A 17,232-nucleotide genomic window follows, 5' to 3' on the forward strand; every position below is an offset into this window, starting at 1 on the left:
TTGTCATCTGGTAGTATGTGAGGAACCTGTAGATTAGTCCCAAAGGAAAGTGATAAGTGTCAAAAAGAAAATCACCAGATGAAAAGCCTCCAGGAAAGCTCTGAGGGTACAGAGCAACAGGAGAAACACTTACGGAAATCTATGTAAATTTGGTAAAAAGGAGAAAGTTCACCATATTTGAAATAAGGTTACTCACACACTTCCTTTGGCTCAGCTCAGGGAGGTTGGAGACTCTACAGCCCAAAACACAAGACTCTTTCTGCCTTAAGTTTGCACAGAGAGAGCTTTCCTCCTGAGAGGTGCAAACTTCACTCTCTCTCCATTCCCAGCTACCCAGGACTGTGCCTTAAATATGGGAGACAGAGTGAGAAGTGAGAACTCCCTTCTTCCAAGAAGCCTGCACTTGATTCATAGAGGCTCACACTTGAGTGTAACATGTTTTAAATACTAAGATCAAGACTGCTAAGATCAAGCTGGGAGTGTAGCTCGGTGGAAGAGCATGTACAAGGTCTACAGAAAATAACACCCAACACAATAGGGGAAAAAGTGAAAACTCACAAAAGAATATAATAAAACATCACATACTTATAGATTGATGACAACTATTTATTAATAAGGAAAACTGAATAAAGCTGTTTTTGTCCCAATTTTTTAAAATTAGCATTTCCCATAAGAAAGCTGGAATATATAAAATAGGTAAAAGAAACCAGTAGAAAAATTTCAAGAATTAAACTCATTTTCCAGTGGCCTATTAATCACAGAACAATTAAACTGTGTAATAATGAAGACAACCTGCAAATAAGAAATACATATCAGATTCATACACAGAACCAGCATGGTTCCAAATGGTGAAAAAAAAAATTAGCTGACTTAAAAATAAAAACATTACCTGTTAAACTCATTATTTACAGGTACTTACAGAATGATCTCACTCCTGTGCTAATTTGCAAAAGGAGTAGAAGTCCATGGTCCACAGATCCACTTTAATGATAAATGTGGGAAAGTGATAAAATAATAAATACCTTTACCATTTTTACAATATTTCTTCAATGCTGGGAATTTTCTTCAGCATTACACACAAAACTAACTTCCACTTGAGCTTTCCATATTATCTTTATAGGATTTTCACAGGACTCAAAATATTTGTTAAATTGATTTTTTTTGTTATTTTAAAAAATAATTAGGATTTCAATTCACTGTATATATTTTTTGAATATTTCTTTAATATTACATTGAAATATTATCTTTAAATATAATATTATCTCAGTGTAAAGAACCTAAAGGGGAAAAAATTTGTTTTCAAAGAACCAGACAAGCTTTGGATTCACACTGAAATACTACCTTGAACAGTTTGAATTCATTCTGTATTCCTACATATTTTAGTCAGAATGTGGGACAATTGGAGGCTTTTCTACAACACTTATATATGCCTTTGAACTGAACTGGAAGGATGGAGGGATTCTAACACCCTGGCATTCATAAGGTATTTCACCATTATGCATTCTCTCATATGCTGAAGTTTGTGCAATGAATAAAAGTTTTTCCACACAGGTTTCTCTCTTCCATAAGTGTGACAGTTAGAAATATGCTTTCCCACATTTATTCCCTTCATAAGGTTGCTCTCCAGTATGAGCTCTTACATACATCAGAAAGTAAAACTAAAGACTTCACCATAAATTTTTGCCATGTTTTCAAAGGAACTGGGAAAACTGAAGATTTTACGTTGCTTTTTATTCAAAGAATTCTTCTCCAATATAAGCCCTTGCATGCATTCCAAATACGCTTTTGAAGGTCTGAGGCAATCCCACATTCATTACATACACAGGGTTTCTCTCCAGTGCAAATTTCTTTCTGTACTAGGAAAGTGAACTAGGACAGAAAAGGTTTTCTTGAATACCTTACATTTAATTTATAGTATCACCCAGTGTATGTGATTATTTGTCCTGAAATGTCTGAAGAAGAAATGAAGGCTTCCCCCCACTCTTTAGTCACAGAACTCTAAACAACATGAGCACTTTCATGCCTTAGAACTGCACTGGGAAAGCCAAAGGCTTTCCCACAAAATTTACATTTATAAGGACCAACTCCAGTGTGTCTTATCATGTGTCCTTGAAGGCCTGAGAGAGAAATGTAGGCTTTCCCACACTGCTTACATTCATAGGGTTTTTCTCCTGTGTGACTCCTTTCATGTTTTCGAACTGAAGTTGAACAAATGAAGGCTTTGCCACAATGTTTACATGGATAAGGTTTCTCTCCAGTGTGAGTTCTTTCATGTTTTCTAAGTGCACTAGGAGAGTTGAAGGCTTTTCCACATTCCTTACATTTATAAGGTCCACCTCCAGTGTGCCTTATCATGTGTCCTTGAAGGCCTGAGAGTGAACTAAAAGCCTTCCCACACTCTTTACATTTATAGGGTTTCTCTCCAGTGTGAGTTCTTTGATGTCTTCGAACTGAAGCCAAGCAGCTGAAGGCTTTCCCACACTGTTTACACTGATATGGCTTCTCTCCAGTGTGAGTCCGTTCATGTACTCTAAGTGAACTGGGATACTGGAAGCCTTTTCCACACATGCTGCATTTATGTGGTCCACCTCCGGCATGTGTTATCACATATCCTCCAAGGCTAGTGAGGGAAATGAAGGTTTTCTCCTGCTCCTGACACTCATAAGGTTTCTCTCCAACATGACTGCTGTCATCAATTTGCAAAGAGCAATAGTAACTTGAGGCTTTCTCACACTGCTTACACTTATTTGGCTTTCCTTCATAGTCCTGATATTCAAACAATTCCTGTCCAGTGTGGGATCCGATTGGACTGTTAAGGGATACACGAGGCATAAAGACTATCCCACACACACTACATTCATGTAATTTTACTCCAGTTGGAATTTTCTTGTTCAGATTATGATCTGGAATCTGGGTGAAGATTTCTCCATATTGACTATTTTCTTCACTTTCTCTGAGTCTCTCTATAATATGATTACTGTTTAAAAAAAAAAAAAGAACGTATTAACTACTAACAATTTACCTTTATACATTTTTGATATGTATTAAACTTACTTTTTAAAAAAGTTTATTATATGTGGTGCAGAGAATAGAATCCAGTGCCTCAGGGCTGAGATTGTGGCTCAATGGCAGAGCGCTTGCGTCCCAGGTATGAGGCACTGGGTTTGATCCTCAGCACCACATAAAAATAAATAAATAAAGTTATTAAAAAAAAAAAAAAAAAAAGAATCCAGTGCCTCACCACACATGCCCAACTCTTTTTTTTTTTTTTTTTTCCTTTTTTTGGTTCAGGAATTGAACCCAGAGGCACTTAAGCACTGGGGATGTGTTTTTTGTTTTTTTTTTTCCTTTTTTTGGTCCAGGAATTGAACCCAGAGGCACTTAAGCACTGAGCCACATCCCCAGACCTTTTTTTAAAAATTATTTATTTATTTATTTATTTTAATTAGGTATGTGACAACAAAATGCATTTTGATTCATTGTACACAATTACAGCACTTTTCATTTCTCTGGTTGTACATGATGTAGCATTGCAGCATACGCACAGTCATACATATACCTAGGGTAATGATGTCTATCTCTTCCATCATCTTTCCTGCTGCCATGCCCAGACCTTTTTTTTATAATGAGACAGGGTCTCACTAAATTTCTTAGGGCCTTTCTAAGTTGCTGAGGCTGGCTTTGAACCTGTGATCCTCCTGCCTCAGCCCCCTGAGCCACTGGGATTATGTAAATTGACATTTTTATTGTTATCAGAGAAAGTGAGGGTTTTCTGCCCTGTCTAAATTATTTGAAAGTGAACAGATTGAATGGTCTGCAAGAGGGCTTAATCTCATCTATTAAATAAAACAGCAATACTCAGTGATATTTGCAGACTCTAATAAATGGTTCCTATTTTTCAAACATTGAACATCACACTTGAATACATATATAGGTGAAATTTTTCTGAACACATAAAATTTGGAGAGGGGCTTATTTATTTACTTACATAAAAAACTCTATGACAGCTGGGCTAGGTGTTACATGTCTGTAATCCCAGCGGCTTGGGAGGCTGAGACAGGAGAATCACAAGTTCAAAACCAGCCTCAGCAATGACGAGGTACTAAGCAACTCAGTGAAACCCTGTCTCTAAATAAAATATAAAATAGGTCTGGGGATGTGGCTCAGTGGTAGAGTGCTCCTGAGTTGAATCCCTGGGACCAAAAAACAAAAACAAAACAAAACAAACAACAACAACAACAAAAACCTCTAGGACATATTAAGATGCTTTGGTAAGACTTCTTTCTCCTTTCATTGTAAATTACCTTAAATTTCTCCCCTGATTTCTATACCAATCTTCAATGTTCTGGTCCCATTTTTCCCCTAGAAAGTAGAGCCAGAAAAAACCATTATGAATTATTATAACTTAGAGAAAATGTCAGAATCATTAATTATTACAACTTAAAAGGAAACATATTATATTAGACTCTAAGTTTCTGATGAGTTGCAACCATGCCAGTTTATTTACCACAGTATTTCCTTTCCACGTTTCAAATCATGAACATCACTGATGGGCAAGAAGCACTTGCTCTTTAATTGAGTAAGTAAAGAAAAATTGTCTTCCTTACCTATAAAGGCCAAGCTCATAAAGATTTCCCCGACAACATCTCTGTAGAGTTCCCGCTGGGCATGATCCAACATAGCCCATTCATCCACAGTGAAGTTCACGACCACATCCTCAAAGGTCACTGAGTCCTGAAACATCCCAGACATGTTTACAGAGGAAAGGTGAACTATAGTAAAGAAGGTCTGCATTTAATTCATATTTAATTCATATTCATTTAATTCATAAATCATGCATGGTGGTACACACCTGTAATCCCAGCAGCTTGGGAGGCTGAGGCAGGAGATTGCAAATTCAAAGCCAGCCTCAGCAACTTAGCAAGACCCTGTCTCCAAATAAAAACTAAAAAGGGGGCAGAGGTTGTGACTCAGCGGTAGAACGCTTGCATGGATGCACGAGGCCCTGAGTTTGATCCTCAGCACCACATAAAAATAAATAAAATAAGGTATTTTAAAAATTAAAAAAATAAGTAAATAAATAAAAAGGGGGCTGGGGCTGTAGCTCAGTGGTAGAATGCTTGCCTCGCACATGTGAGACACTGGGTTCGAGCCTCAGCACCACATAAAAAATAAATTAATAAACAAAGATACTATGTGTCCATCTACAGCTTAAAAAAAAAATTAAAAAAAAAAAAAAAAAACACCTAAAAGGGGCTGGGGATGCTGCCTAGTGTTTAAGCACCTTGGGGTTCAATACTCAATACAAAAAAAAAAAAATTTCACTGGGGCTGGGGTTGTGGCTAAGTGGAAGAGTGCTTGCCTCACATGTGTGAGGCACTGGGTTCAATTCTCAGCAACAAATATAAATAAATGAATAAAATAAAGGTCCATCAACACTAAAAAATATTTGAAAAAAAGAATTTCACATATAATTCTGTGGTTTCTAAACATTTATGGTAAGTGAATGTGGGGATCAGAATTCTAATCCTAGCACCAAGAACACATAGAATCAATCTCTATGTTTAAATTGTGGTCATAGTACAAGTTTTATTGCTCTCTAATGGCAGAATCCAGAATCTTGGAGAAATAAGAGAGATGCTGTACAAAAAAACAAATTTTAGGACCATCAATCCTTATGAGAAAAATTTTTCTACTTCCTTCCTTATTACCTACCATACTGCCCAGCACTCCAGTCACATCCAGGGTGAGGTTTTCTACCTTTAATGAACACACACTTGTCGCTTTCCCAGCGACTTAAACACTCAGACCTTTTGCCCACCCAGGGATGCCAATTGCCAGGTTGCACATGTCTAAAACACTCAGGGGTTACTCCAGGGGAACTGGGCTGCACAAAATAACTACACAAGAGACAGAAATACCTTTTTTCTTTGGAGGTGCTGTGATGGCTCCCCTGATCTTAAGGGTCCGAAGAAAGAGAGAGAGAGAAAGAGAGAGAGAGAGAGAGAGAGAGAGAGAGAGAGAGAGAGAGAGAGAGAGAGAGAGAAAAGCTATCCTATATGAATTTGGCAGTGTCATCTGTAAAGCCTTCAAACTCTCTACCAGTATCCACTCAATTAATCCCAAGGAGCTCTCCTGGGGAACCAAGAAATTTGAGAATAGGGTGAACCTCCTTCAGCATTGGTGACATCTGGCAAGAGACTGGGGAAGGATGAGGTCACCTCCTCCTACAGGCAGGAAACACTGGATGGCAAAGGTTTGGCTCCACCCTATAGCAAGGACAGGTAGGTAGCTGTGCTGAACTTATGGGATTTTTTTTTTTTTTCAAGACTCAAGACATCACAGGCAGCTGAGTAGTGTCACCTGTTCAAAGCCTGGGAAAGCTTCTATTTTCAGGACCAGACACTGTAGTTCTAATGGTCTACAGTGTGGGGATGAGGGGCCTTTTTTGCATTAGAAAACGATGGACAGCTAGCACAGTGGCACTTGCCTATGATCCCAGTAACTCAGGAAGCTGAATCAGGAGGATCTCAAGTTCAAGGCTAGCTTCAGCAATTTAACAAGACCCTCAGCAACTTAGTGAGACCCTATCTCAAAAAAGTTAGGGGTGTAGCTCAATGGTAAAGCAGCCCTGATTCAATTCCCAGTGCCAAATGAATAAATAAAGACAATGGACAACTTATGGCCATGATGAGAGGTCCAGAGATTCTACAGGGAATGCTTGGAGTTTGCTGAAGCCTCGTTAATCATGTGGTCTGTTTCTTAGGCACTAACAGGAGTGCCTGTTGTTTGGCAGTTCTAACAGGCTGAAGCCCTTGTGGTAGGGTGGTCAATTTGCAAATCAGAGGTAAACTGGAGTAAGTAAAATGTGTCAACAAGGAACACATCGCCTCTATAACATCCCAAACCCAGAAAATGTTGTGGGTGGTGACAGGGTCAATGGCTATTCATACTGTCAGGGAGGGAGTAGCCCTGTTTTCAGGAATTAACTGGGGTATCAGGGTCCCTGGTATTAAGTGTGAGGCAATGGCCCACTTTTTCTGAGCTCTTTTTTTTTTTTTCTCAATATTTGTATGCTCTCAATGAATGCTAAATGGATGTTCCCAGAAAAGGATGGCTTCCTGACTTCAACATAATGTCAGCCTGTGTTCCTGGAGAAAGTTCAGTGTAGTTCAAATCTTTCCTGAAAAGACCATGTGATGACAAGGCTGCCGAGGTTCCTGAGGTGGACCACACTTCTCCAAAGACAAAGGCAAACTGCAGCTAAGAGGCTGCTGCAGTGGGCACAGACCTACCCAGCACGGTGACAGCAGAATATTTACAAGTTGCTGGCTGCACACAATCAGGAATTTATGTAATGGTGGTTACTGGGTATAGGGATTAATGTGGTTGTCCACTGTGAGATGCCATTCATCCTTTCCAGGTTTAAAGGCAAAACAGATTTTGAATAATGCTCTTTAATCCTTCAGAGATGTACACAACTTACATTAGACCATGCTAAATAAGTTAACCACAGAATGAAGGTATAGGAGATCTGATTTTGGTAAGGTTCTTTGTAAGTGCCAAAGATCTAATTTTATTTTATTTCTCATTGATTTAGAGCTTCCACTCACCATGGGATATTTTAAAACAATGGCTGCTATGACCATGAGGATTTAGGCAAGACCATAGATCTTAAGGGAAGACATGTCTGTTTCTCCTCTATTTTATAACCCATTACTCTTCAAAGATTAGAGTAAACCTTGCTTACAGTTAATGGGATCCCGAGATATAATGTAATTAGAGTCTTGTGTAGATTAACCACATAAAGGATTGCCAATTAGTGCATATAGCAGATATGAATTCAGAACTTACCTTGCAGAGGAAAAAAAAGCAATCAGTGCTATTTTATCTATTTAGTTGTGGAAATACTTGGGAGTACACTCTGGATTTCCAATTAAGTCACAGTATGGACAACTGTTTCCATGTTTTTATTTTGTTCCCTCTCTCTCTTCCTTCCCTGGCAGGCTGTATTTTCTATGCTGGGCATGAATTCTGGGCACCATGCATCCTAAGCACATGCTCTGCCACTAAGCACTCACTCCTAGCTCCTGGTTTGAGTCTCCAGATACTCTGTGGAGAGGGGAAAGGTGCCGCAGTCTAGCTGGGCACAAGTCAGGAGCCACTTGTCAAAAGAAACGAACTTTATTAACCACACACACCAAACAAAACAGCTCTTCAGGAAAACCTTCAGAGCCCAACTGCCACCATCGGCTTCCCCCAAGCCTCTCAACCTCCCCCACTCCTCCTGCTCTTGAGACCGATTGGCTGGGTCCCATGGGCGGAGCCAAAAAAGTCCCCCAATGAGCAACTCAGTGGTCTGAAAGGGCAGGGAAACAGCCCAATGAGCATCACCGCAGAGGAGCCGATCAGTTGGCAGCTAGAAGTTATTGGGAGCTGGGAGCCAATCATCAGCTGGCAGCTGGAAGTTTGCTGGGGCTGCTTTGGCTGTGGCTCTCAACAGAAAGGGACTGTCTTGTCTTGTCTTCCCTAAGATTCATGAATTTCTTCCCACACACAGCCTCACACTGGCATCACCAGGGTTTTAGGTTTCCTCATGGCAATGGTTATAAGGTTAAGGGCTTCATGTTGAACCTGAACTTGAATTAACATCTCTCTGCAGTGCCCCAGGGGTGTTTGAGTGTTGTCACCTATAAAACCAAGAGTTGGGATCTTGTTATGATAGTAGCCCAAGGAACTATAGCAGCAAAAATACTTAAAAGGCCTTGTGAACCTCCTGCTGTTAGGATACTGAATTTGGCCTGCTATCTAGTAGTTTTCCCACCCTTCTCTTTCTCTAAATAAAGGCTCTATGTGGAGAGGAGGATCATCATATGGGCCCACCTTTTTTAAAAAAATATTTTTGTAGTTGTCAATGGACTGTCATTTTATTTATTCATTTATATATGGTGCTGAGAATCAAATCCAGGGCCTCACACATGCTAGGCAAGCGCTCTACCACTGAGTCACAACCTCAGTCCGGTGGGTCTACCTTTTGCCCAGGAAATATTTCCACCCTCACAACTCCCACCCATACCAAGGCCACCCTGGCTTTCATTCTGAAGATACAGATAGAATCTGGCTAAGACATCACCCAAGACAGAATTAAGGAGGGCCCCCCACCCAACATTCCTGCTTCTAAATGCCAATATCTTATCAAAACTGCCAAATCAGGCAGGGGGTATGGCTCAGTGGTTTGCCTAGCATGTATGAAGCCCCGTGTTTCATCCCCAGCACCAAAAAAAAAAAAAAAAAAAAAATCTACCTTCTTAGCTTCATCCAGGTTTGAGAAGGCTCAGCTATTCCACCCAGAGCAGCACAGCTCAAGTGAACTCCCCCAAAAGTGGTACATTGTCGTAAGGCAGTAATTCAGGTCTCTGGGGAACAGCAGGGTGTGTAATGGCTTGAGAGGAAAACAGCAGCCTGGCCTGCAATTTAATTGTGGTTGGGGATGGATGGGAGTTCCAGGGGCTAAGCCAGAGAAGGGAGCCCCAAGCTTTCTGGGAAGTTGGTCCAGGAATGGATGCAAGGGAAGAATAAAGACAGAGGCTTTAGTCTCAGCAATCACACATCAGAAACTGGAGTCTGGCCAGATGCAATAGCATAAACCTGTAACCACAGCTACTCTGGAAGCTGAGACCCAGAAGCTGAGTCCAGAGGATCATAAGTTCAAGGCCATTCTGGGCAACTTGGTCACACCCTGTCACAAATTAAAAAGAGCTAAGGATGCAGCTGAGTGTGCAAGGCCCAGGGATGGATTTCCAGTACTGCAAAACAAGCAAACCAAAAAACAACAGCAAGAACTGGAGATACAGCTTAGTTGGTAGAGTGCTTGCCTTGCATACACAAGGCCTTGAGTTCGATCCCCAGAACCACACACAAAAAAAACACTAGAGTCTGACTACTCATACAATGAAGAACAGAGACAGGGAGAATATGCATTCCCAACTGCTTATTTTTACATTAAAAAAACAGAGAATATGCACAAGGAATTAACAAAAGGGCTTTTTAAAATATTTATTTTTTAGTGTTCACAATACCTTTATTTTGTTTATTTTTTATTTATTTATTTATTTTATGTGGTGTTGAGAATCGAACCCAGGGCCTCACGCATCCCAGGCAAATGCTCTACCACTGAGCCACAACCCAGCTCCCAAAAGGGTTTTTGTTGGAAAAGTTAGAGCAGGAGCACAGGATATATGGTAGTGAGTCTTCTCAAGTCAGACTTCCCTCTTGAGGGTTTTATAAATCTCCCTGCATTATTTACTGTAAATTAAGATAAATTTATGTACACAATGCTTTGTGTTACTGTTTAATACTCTCTCTCTTTTTTAAAATTTTTTGTTTTGCAGTGCGGAGGGGTGGGCAGAAAACAGAGCTTCCCACATGCTAAGTAAGCTCTCTGCCACTGAGCCATACCCCCAACTCAATACTCTATTGACTTTGGCTTCTAAAATGATTTTGTGTGTGTTGCTGGAGATCAGATCCAGGGCCCTGAGTATGCTAGGCAAGTGCTCTACCATTGAGCCATATCCTCAGCCCTAAAAAATGATCTAAAGAAAGAAAAATTCACCTGAGAACTTAAAATACATCCTCCCATCACTGAGTGTCTCATGCCTAAAAGTGTCAAAAATTGTGCTGTTTCAGAATTTCCTTGACTAACATGTCTCTTAATCTACAGATTCAAACAAGAAACTAAAATTTACACATAACAGAAGGAATAAAATTACAAAGTTTAAGGAAACTATGTTAAAAGAAAGCAATATCCCATCAAGGAATCAAAATAACAAATAAATGCAACACTGAATCTGTTCAGATAAGCAAACTGTTTCCCATTCATTCATAAGGAAAAACCACATACTGAGGGTTAAAACATTCCCAAGTCTGGGGGTGGCCTTTCATAATTTAAATATAACTCCTAGCATAGGTCAATCCCTGGAGATGGAGGGCAGGGTACCTGGGCAGCCACAGGAATGGAGTCCTCTTCCTAGATAGCAAGGAAATACCTCCCACCCCACATAAGCCTGTTCTCATAAGTGAGGAAACTCTCAGTTGGATTCAGTTTAGGGTTTGAATCAAATAAATCCCCAAATTTATTAACAGTTTTTCCAAAACATAGAAACCCTGATCTTCACTGATTTTCCCAGTATGCACAATTAACACTCTATGTGCAACAAATTTCTGGATACAAAATTCAAAAGGGTCTATATACAGACCCAAGAATGAGCCTCTGTCACCTATCATGCATGTGGATGCCCAGTTTTCCAGTGCTCTGCATCTTTACTTAATACAAAGAGCTCTTTCCTAGGTGGGTGTGAGCAGGCAGGACACCTGCCAGGGGACAATCCCCAGAAAGAACCAGTTTGATCTTCCATTACTTCCCTCTGCAGGCTCAAAGGTAGCCTTAACTCAGTGTCACTGGCCTTGGGCTTCTGCCTCTGAGTCAACAAGTAGCTTTGAACAACCACTGATAATCTAATTAACTATATAAAGAAAAGAGGTTTTATTTAACTCATAGTTCTGAAGGTCACCGATGATTTTTTTCATGTGTGTGATGCTAGGGATGGAACCCAGGGCCTTGCCCATGCAAGGTACACACTCTGAGCTACATCTCTCTTCCTCCATTGATATTTTAAATGATACAAAGCCAGTGTTTGAAGAATCCAGCAAAATCACTCAAACCTAGTATTCATGGAAAGAAAACTGTAATGTACATTTGCCAACTCAGCAAGAAAAACTACAAATATCCAGATTTTTGTTGTTGTTTTTCAGAAAATGAAGGCTTCAGTTCACTCTAAAACATTCACGTAGGAAATTATTTTGTATACAATTAATGATATTTGAACACAAGTTTGAGGTCAGGCTGGGTAACTTAGCAATACTGTCTCAAAAAGATAAATATATAAAAAAGTCTGGGCATGTAGCTCAATGGTAGAGCTCCTGCACTCACAGGACTTTGATTAGATCCCTGGCACTATAAGAGAAATAAAAATAAAGATGAAGCCAGGTGTGGTAGTACACACCTATAATTCCAGCGGCTAAGGAGGCTGAAGCAGAAGGATCATAAGTTCAAGGCCTCAGCAACTTAATGAGACCCTGTTACAATTTTTTTTTAATTTATTTTTTTTAAAAAGAGAATGAGAGAGAGAGAGAGAATTTTTAAATATTTATTTATTTTTTTTTTTAGTTCTCGGAGGACACAACATCTTTGTTGGTATGTGGTGCTGAGGATCGAATCCAGGCCGCACGCATGCCAGGCGAGCCCGCTACCGCTTGAGCCACATCCCCAGCCTAAAATTTATTTTTTAAAAGGCTGGGGGGCTAGGGTTGTGGCTCAGTGGAAGGGCACTCGCCTCGCGGTGTGAAGCCCTGGGTTCGAGCCTCAGCACCACAGAAAAAATAAAATAAAGATATTGTGTCCAACTACAACTAAAAAATTAAAAAAAAAAAAAAAAAAGAGGCTGGGAATGTAGCTCGGTGGTAAAACACTGCTGGGCTCAATGCCTAATATAAAAAACTAAAAAATAAAGATGGAATATAATAGGCTCTGATAATTGGAGAAAAATTGTAATGTAAGCTAGGACTCTTTTGTTTATTCTGAAATTCATGTCTTTCTTGACTCTAGGAAATATTTTGTATTGTCTTTCAACCTCTACTGATTTAACTACTAATGACATTTACAGAAAACTGAATACAAAACTGAATACATAAACGTATTCAGTTTTCTGTAAATGTCAGTAGTTAAATCAATAGAGATATTCAGTTTTCTGTAAGTATCAGTAGTAATTAAATCAATAGAGGTTGAAATGCCAAGGAAGGGCAGGGTTGATCTACAGCTGAACTTAAAGGCAGATCAGTCTGGAAGATTTCTAAAGAAGAACCTCAATCCAAAGGAGTTCCCTTGAATGTTCCTGTCCAGTAAAGATTATAAGAAGGGGCGCATGCATCTGAGAGACAACAGATCCAAGTGGTTATTCTCTTGCTTTCCTTTCAGGTAAAATACTAACAAACAAACAAAGAAAACAAAACCAACAAAAAGAAAAAAAGTCTTTACATACAGGCATCCATGGTACTATGGGAAAATTATAATTAAAACTTCGTGTGTAGAAAGGACAAATAGTTGAATGAGAGAGGGAAGTTACCATTTGGGAACTTGGAAAGGGTACTGGAAATCTAGGGATTTACTGCCAGCCCTAGGAAGACTTGGGAGGGATTAGGGTCCTAGATTTGAGACCTCCCCTACTTTTGGAAAACTCCGGGCAAAAGGGTCCCCCTTGGGGGGAACGGAGGGACTGCGGCCCTGCACACTCCACCTCCTCCACGGCAAGAACCCCCCCCCCCAGAGTCGGAGTCTCCCGCGACACTCTGCCGTCGCGAAGCTGCCCAGAGAAGGCTCCTGATCAAGCTAAGGGGCCGCACAGGGACAGGACAGGTCGCTGGGGTCCCAGATGCCAGTCCAGCCCCATTCTCGGGCCATAGGGGACCGAGGGCCGAGCGGGGCCAGCGGTGGACCTGGCGGCAAACTCGGGGCTTGCGCCAGGAGGCCCTCCATTTCCTGGGGGTTCCGACAGCGCCAGCCGGACTCCCGACTCCCGGCCCCGACACTCACCATTTCCGGCTTCCGGGGCGTCCTGCCCGGCGTCCTCCCACGGCTCCCGGAGCCTCAGGTCACCAGGTTACAGAGGGCGGAAGCTGCTGGCAGAAGGACCTAAGGTGGCGACCGGCCGGAAAGACCCTTCCCAAGAGCCGACAGAAGCCCAGGACCAAAGCCCAGGCGACGTTGCGTAGCGACTCCCCGCCCCTCCAAGAGGCGCATCTGATTGGACAATAACTGAGGCCACGCCCCCTCGCCTAAGTGACGTGGTAGGCGAACCTCCCGTGACCCAGCCCGCTTGCCGGCCTTCTTCCGAGCGGTCAAGGCCAGTCCTTCCCAACCTTGAGGAAGGGGCGAGGAAGGAATCCTGAGCTTCAGCGCGTTAAGCAGGTGCTCCACCACTGAGCCACACCTCAGCCCTAACGTATTGGCATTTTAAGAATTTGTTCCTATCCCAGAAAGAAGACTGGCACCGCGTGGGCAAGTAGTTCCAGACTGTTTTCACTTGGAGCGACCCACTTGTGCAAAGCAAGAGGGGAGCAAGGCCAGAACTGAAAGGAGTGCCAGCTTTTCTCCACCGGGTCAGGGGCTTGGCATTAAGGCATGAAGGCCATTCATGGAACTGTGATGCTCTTTTAGGATCACTTAGAATCACAGACACTTAAAAGTGACGTCAGCGTATATAATACAGTCAGCCTCGAGTTTGATCTTGACCGTTGCCAGCGTTGAGGCCTAAACCATCCCTTCCTCACCCTGCACATCTGGCACTTTGATTCTGGCAGGAAGTGTGAACTTTGCTGGCCAAGTCTGAGATCAGAAACTCTTCTCAATCAACTGCCACCTATAAGGTATGTTCTTTAAAATTGTCAGGTGTGTTTACTCCAGAAGGGTATTTCAGATCATTCTTTCCATGTGCCCCTATAAAACTTTGTAAAAGGTTAGGACACTTCTAAGGTAATTGGAATTCCTACTCTCTTTGATAGATACTAGGAAAGCAATAACAGGTTTTAGAAATACAGAATGAGTCTGAAAAAAGTAATAGCACATAGGATCAAAACTAAAATACCAGGCATGGTGACTCAGGCCTATAATCCCAGTGGTTCAGGAGACTGAGGCAAGAGGATCAGAAATTTGGGACCAGCTTTGGCAACTTGCCAACACCCTGTCTCAAAATATAACAAGGATTAGAGACGCAGCTGACTGGTAAAGTACCCCTGGGTTCAATCCCCAGTACTGCCCCACCGCACGCAAAAGTAAAATGTCAGCTTCAGGGGGACAAAGATGGAACCAAGGGGAAACAGGGATAAATCCTCAAGCTTCATTTGCTTTTAGCTAATGCTTTCATCACCAATTTTGTGGGTCACATTAACTAACATCTCAGTCATATTGGTCATGAAGGTAGTTGTCTGCATTGTTTTTTAGGCTACTTTTGTCACTTTCAAACCTGTTGAAACCAATGACCTTTCACTTGGGCCTGCCAAGCTGTCTGATGGGTGACTTTTTGAGGTCCAGGGCCCAAAATTTGAACCTCAGAGCATACCGTTGCCAACATTTTCAGAAGTCAGTCTGGCTTCCAGCTTGGAATATGTTCAACTCAAATGCCGGGTTCAATATAAAAGCCATAAAATTTGGTTATGCATATGTGACTTTACCAGAGTTTTGAGGCAAAGGCCCCAGTGCTAGGGGTCTTGGTGGACTATTGGTTCTGACACACATCCAAGATTCCAGTCCAAGAGACATGCAGTTGTGAAGGCAGGAAAGGAACTTTAATCAGTGTAGCTATACCAGGAAGACAAGGGGACTTACATCCTCAACCCTGTCTTCAGGGGTACTTGCATGAACTCCCAGCTTATAGAGTTTAAGGAGGCCAGAAGTGTGCATGATCAAGTGTAGTCTTGTCAAGCTACAATCTGGTTTATCATTATTTCAAGATTGGTCAGGGGCCCTTGTCTGGGACAAGAAATTGCTGTTGCTGGGGAGTAGTTCAAGTCTTCTCATAGGATATTTATTCATCAGACCTGCCTAGAATCCATTGTGACCACAGGAGAAAATGGCACTGAGCAAAGGAAACAGATCAGAACGGAGGCAGAGATGCCACATTTTTAACTGTTTTTTAGTTAGCCATCAGGCATCTGCAGGTGTCTACAGAGCCAAGTGAAGTACTTTTAGTAAAAGCAGCCTCTCGGACCTTATTCCAGTACTGCTGATTACTTCAGTTTTCCCTGCCTCTGATCATCTTTCCCTCATATCTCAGACCACCATATTTGGGTGGTTTTTTGTTTGTTTTGATACCAGGGCTTGAACTCAGGGGCACATAAACACTGAGCCACATCCCTAGCCCCTTTTATTTTTTATCTTGAAAGATCTCAGTATGTTACCTAGGGCCTCAAGTTGCTGAGGCTGGCTTTGAACTTGTTATCCTCCAGCCACAACCTCCTGAGGCTGAGATTACAGAAGTGCACCACCATGCCCTGCCACCCTGCTTCTTTATCCCATAAATACCCCTAAGCCTTATTTTGGGGGAGGTGGATTTGAGACTAAGGTCCAGGGACCTCACACACCATGCTCCCTTGGAGATGCAGGGCTGCCGGCAGAGCTGCCCAGAAAGGGGCTCAGTGCCATGCCAAGTCTCCAAGTAGGGATGGAACAGGATGCCAGGGTCTGAGGAGGCCAGGGTCCCACATGGCCTTTTCCAATCAGCCCTCACTCCCTAGCTCAGGATGCTGGCTCCTTGTTCACCATTCCTTTCTTTTGAGGTCTCCTGGCATCTTCCTACAGGATCCTGTGATCCATACAAGTCACAGCGTATGAATACTGGGTCACAGTGTGCGCAAAGAATTCCAGACATATGTGTTGAATGGAGAGATCCTTGGCCTCAGAGTAGGAGAGACCTGTCCAGGCCAGCCAGACTGGAACAGGAGGGCTTGGTGTTTGGCAGGGGTCGGGAATTCTTATTTTTTAATTATTTATTTTGAGATAAGGTCTCCCTATATTGCCCAGGCTGGCCTTGAACTACTGGACTCAAGCAATCCTTCTACTTCAGCCCCCTTGAAGAGGCCACAGGCACATGCCACTGTAATAAAATTATTAAATGTGTGGAAAAATTATTAAATGTGCAGATTATGTCAGTAATATTCTATAACAATAAAGAGAATAACAACAAATATTTGTACTCAGACAGACTGCTTCACCCAGTTCACAAGGAAACTGGCATTTGGGTTGAACATATTCCAAGCTGGAAGCCAGACTGACTGCTGAAATGAAGCCCCAGTTGGCTCATTCCCTGGCCATGAGGCAGGGACACTTACGGATTGAACTCTGGGAGTTCACCTTGCCCTCTGTCTCTTCCAAACTGTGTAGAAATGCTCCTTTCTTCAAGATCTTCATTTTCACCAGCAAGAAACTAACCAGGAATCAATTTCAGGTTCTGATTTATGTAAACCATCAAATTATGAACTTTCTCTAGGAGATACCCAAAATGAGTCTTTCTCTAAGTCTGACCTTCACAGGTTTTTTTCACTTACATGGATGACAGTCTGACACCAGCAACTCTATAGTGCCAAAACCAAACTGTCCAGAAAACAGCCCCATGACAACAA

At 41.9% G+C, this 17,232-nt stretch overlaps 2 protein-coding genes across 3 annotated transcripts in view; one reads left to right on the forward strand and one right to left on the reverse strand.

Annotated features, from left to right (window-relative positions):
- Positions 1 to 652: 652 nt before the first annotated feature.
- Positions 653 to 13,806, reverse strand: LOC113190418 (uncharacterized). Its single transcript, XM_026399675.2, has 4 exons — positions 13,649 to 13,806; positions 4,608 to 4,734; positions 4,305 to 4,362; positions 653 to 2,977 (listed from the first exon to the last, which is right to left on the reverse strand). The coding sequence occupies exons 1-4, from the start codon at positions 13,649 to 13,651 to the stop codon at positions 1,999 to 2,001; spliced, it is 1,167 nt and encodes a 388-aa protein (XP_026255460.2). The 5' UTR covers positions 13,652 to 13,806; the 3' UTR covers positions 653 to 1,998.
- Positions 13,807 to 13,810: 4 nt separating this feature from the next.
- The window catches only part of Acp5 (acid phosphatase 5, tartrate resistant), a 44,682-nt gene continuing 41,260 nt past the window's right edge, over positions 13,811 to 17,232 (forward strand). For both annotated transcript variants that reach the window (XM_026399677.2, XM_026399678.2), the window contains exon 1: positions 13,811 to 14,481. The gene's annotated coding sequence lies outside the window, so the exon portion shown is untranslated. The remainder of the gene's footprint in view (positions 14,482 to 17,232) is intronic.

Source organism: Urocitellus parryii, chromosome 3 (assembly GCF_045843805.1).
Source record: "Urocitellus parryii isolate mUroPar1 chromosome 3, mUroPar1.hap1, whole genome shotgun sequence".
NCBI classification, from domain to species: domain Eukaryota; kingdom Metazoa; phylum Chordata; class Mammalia; order Rodentia; family Sciuridae; genus Urocitellus; species Urocitellus parryii.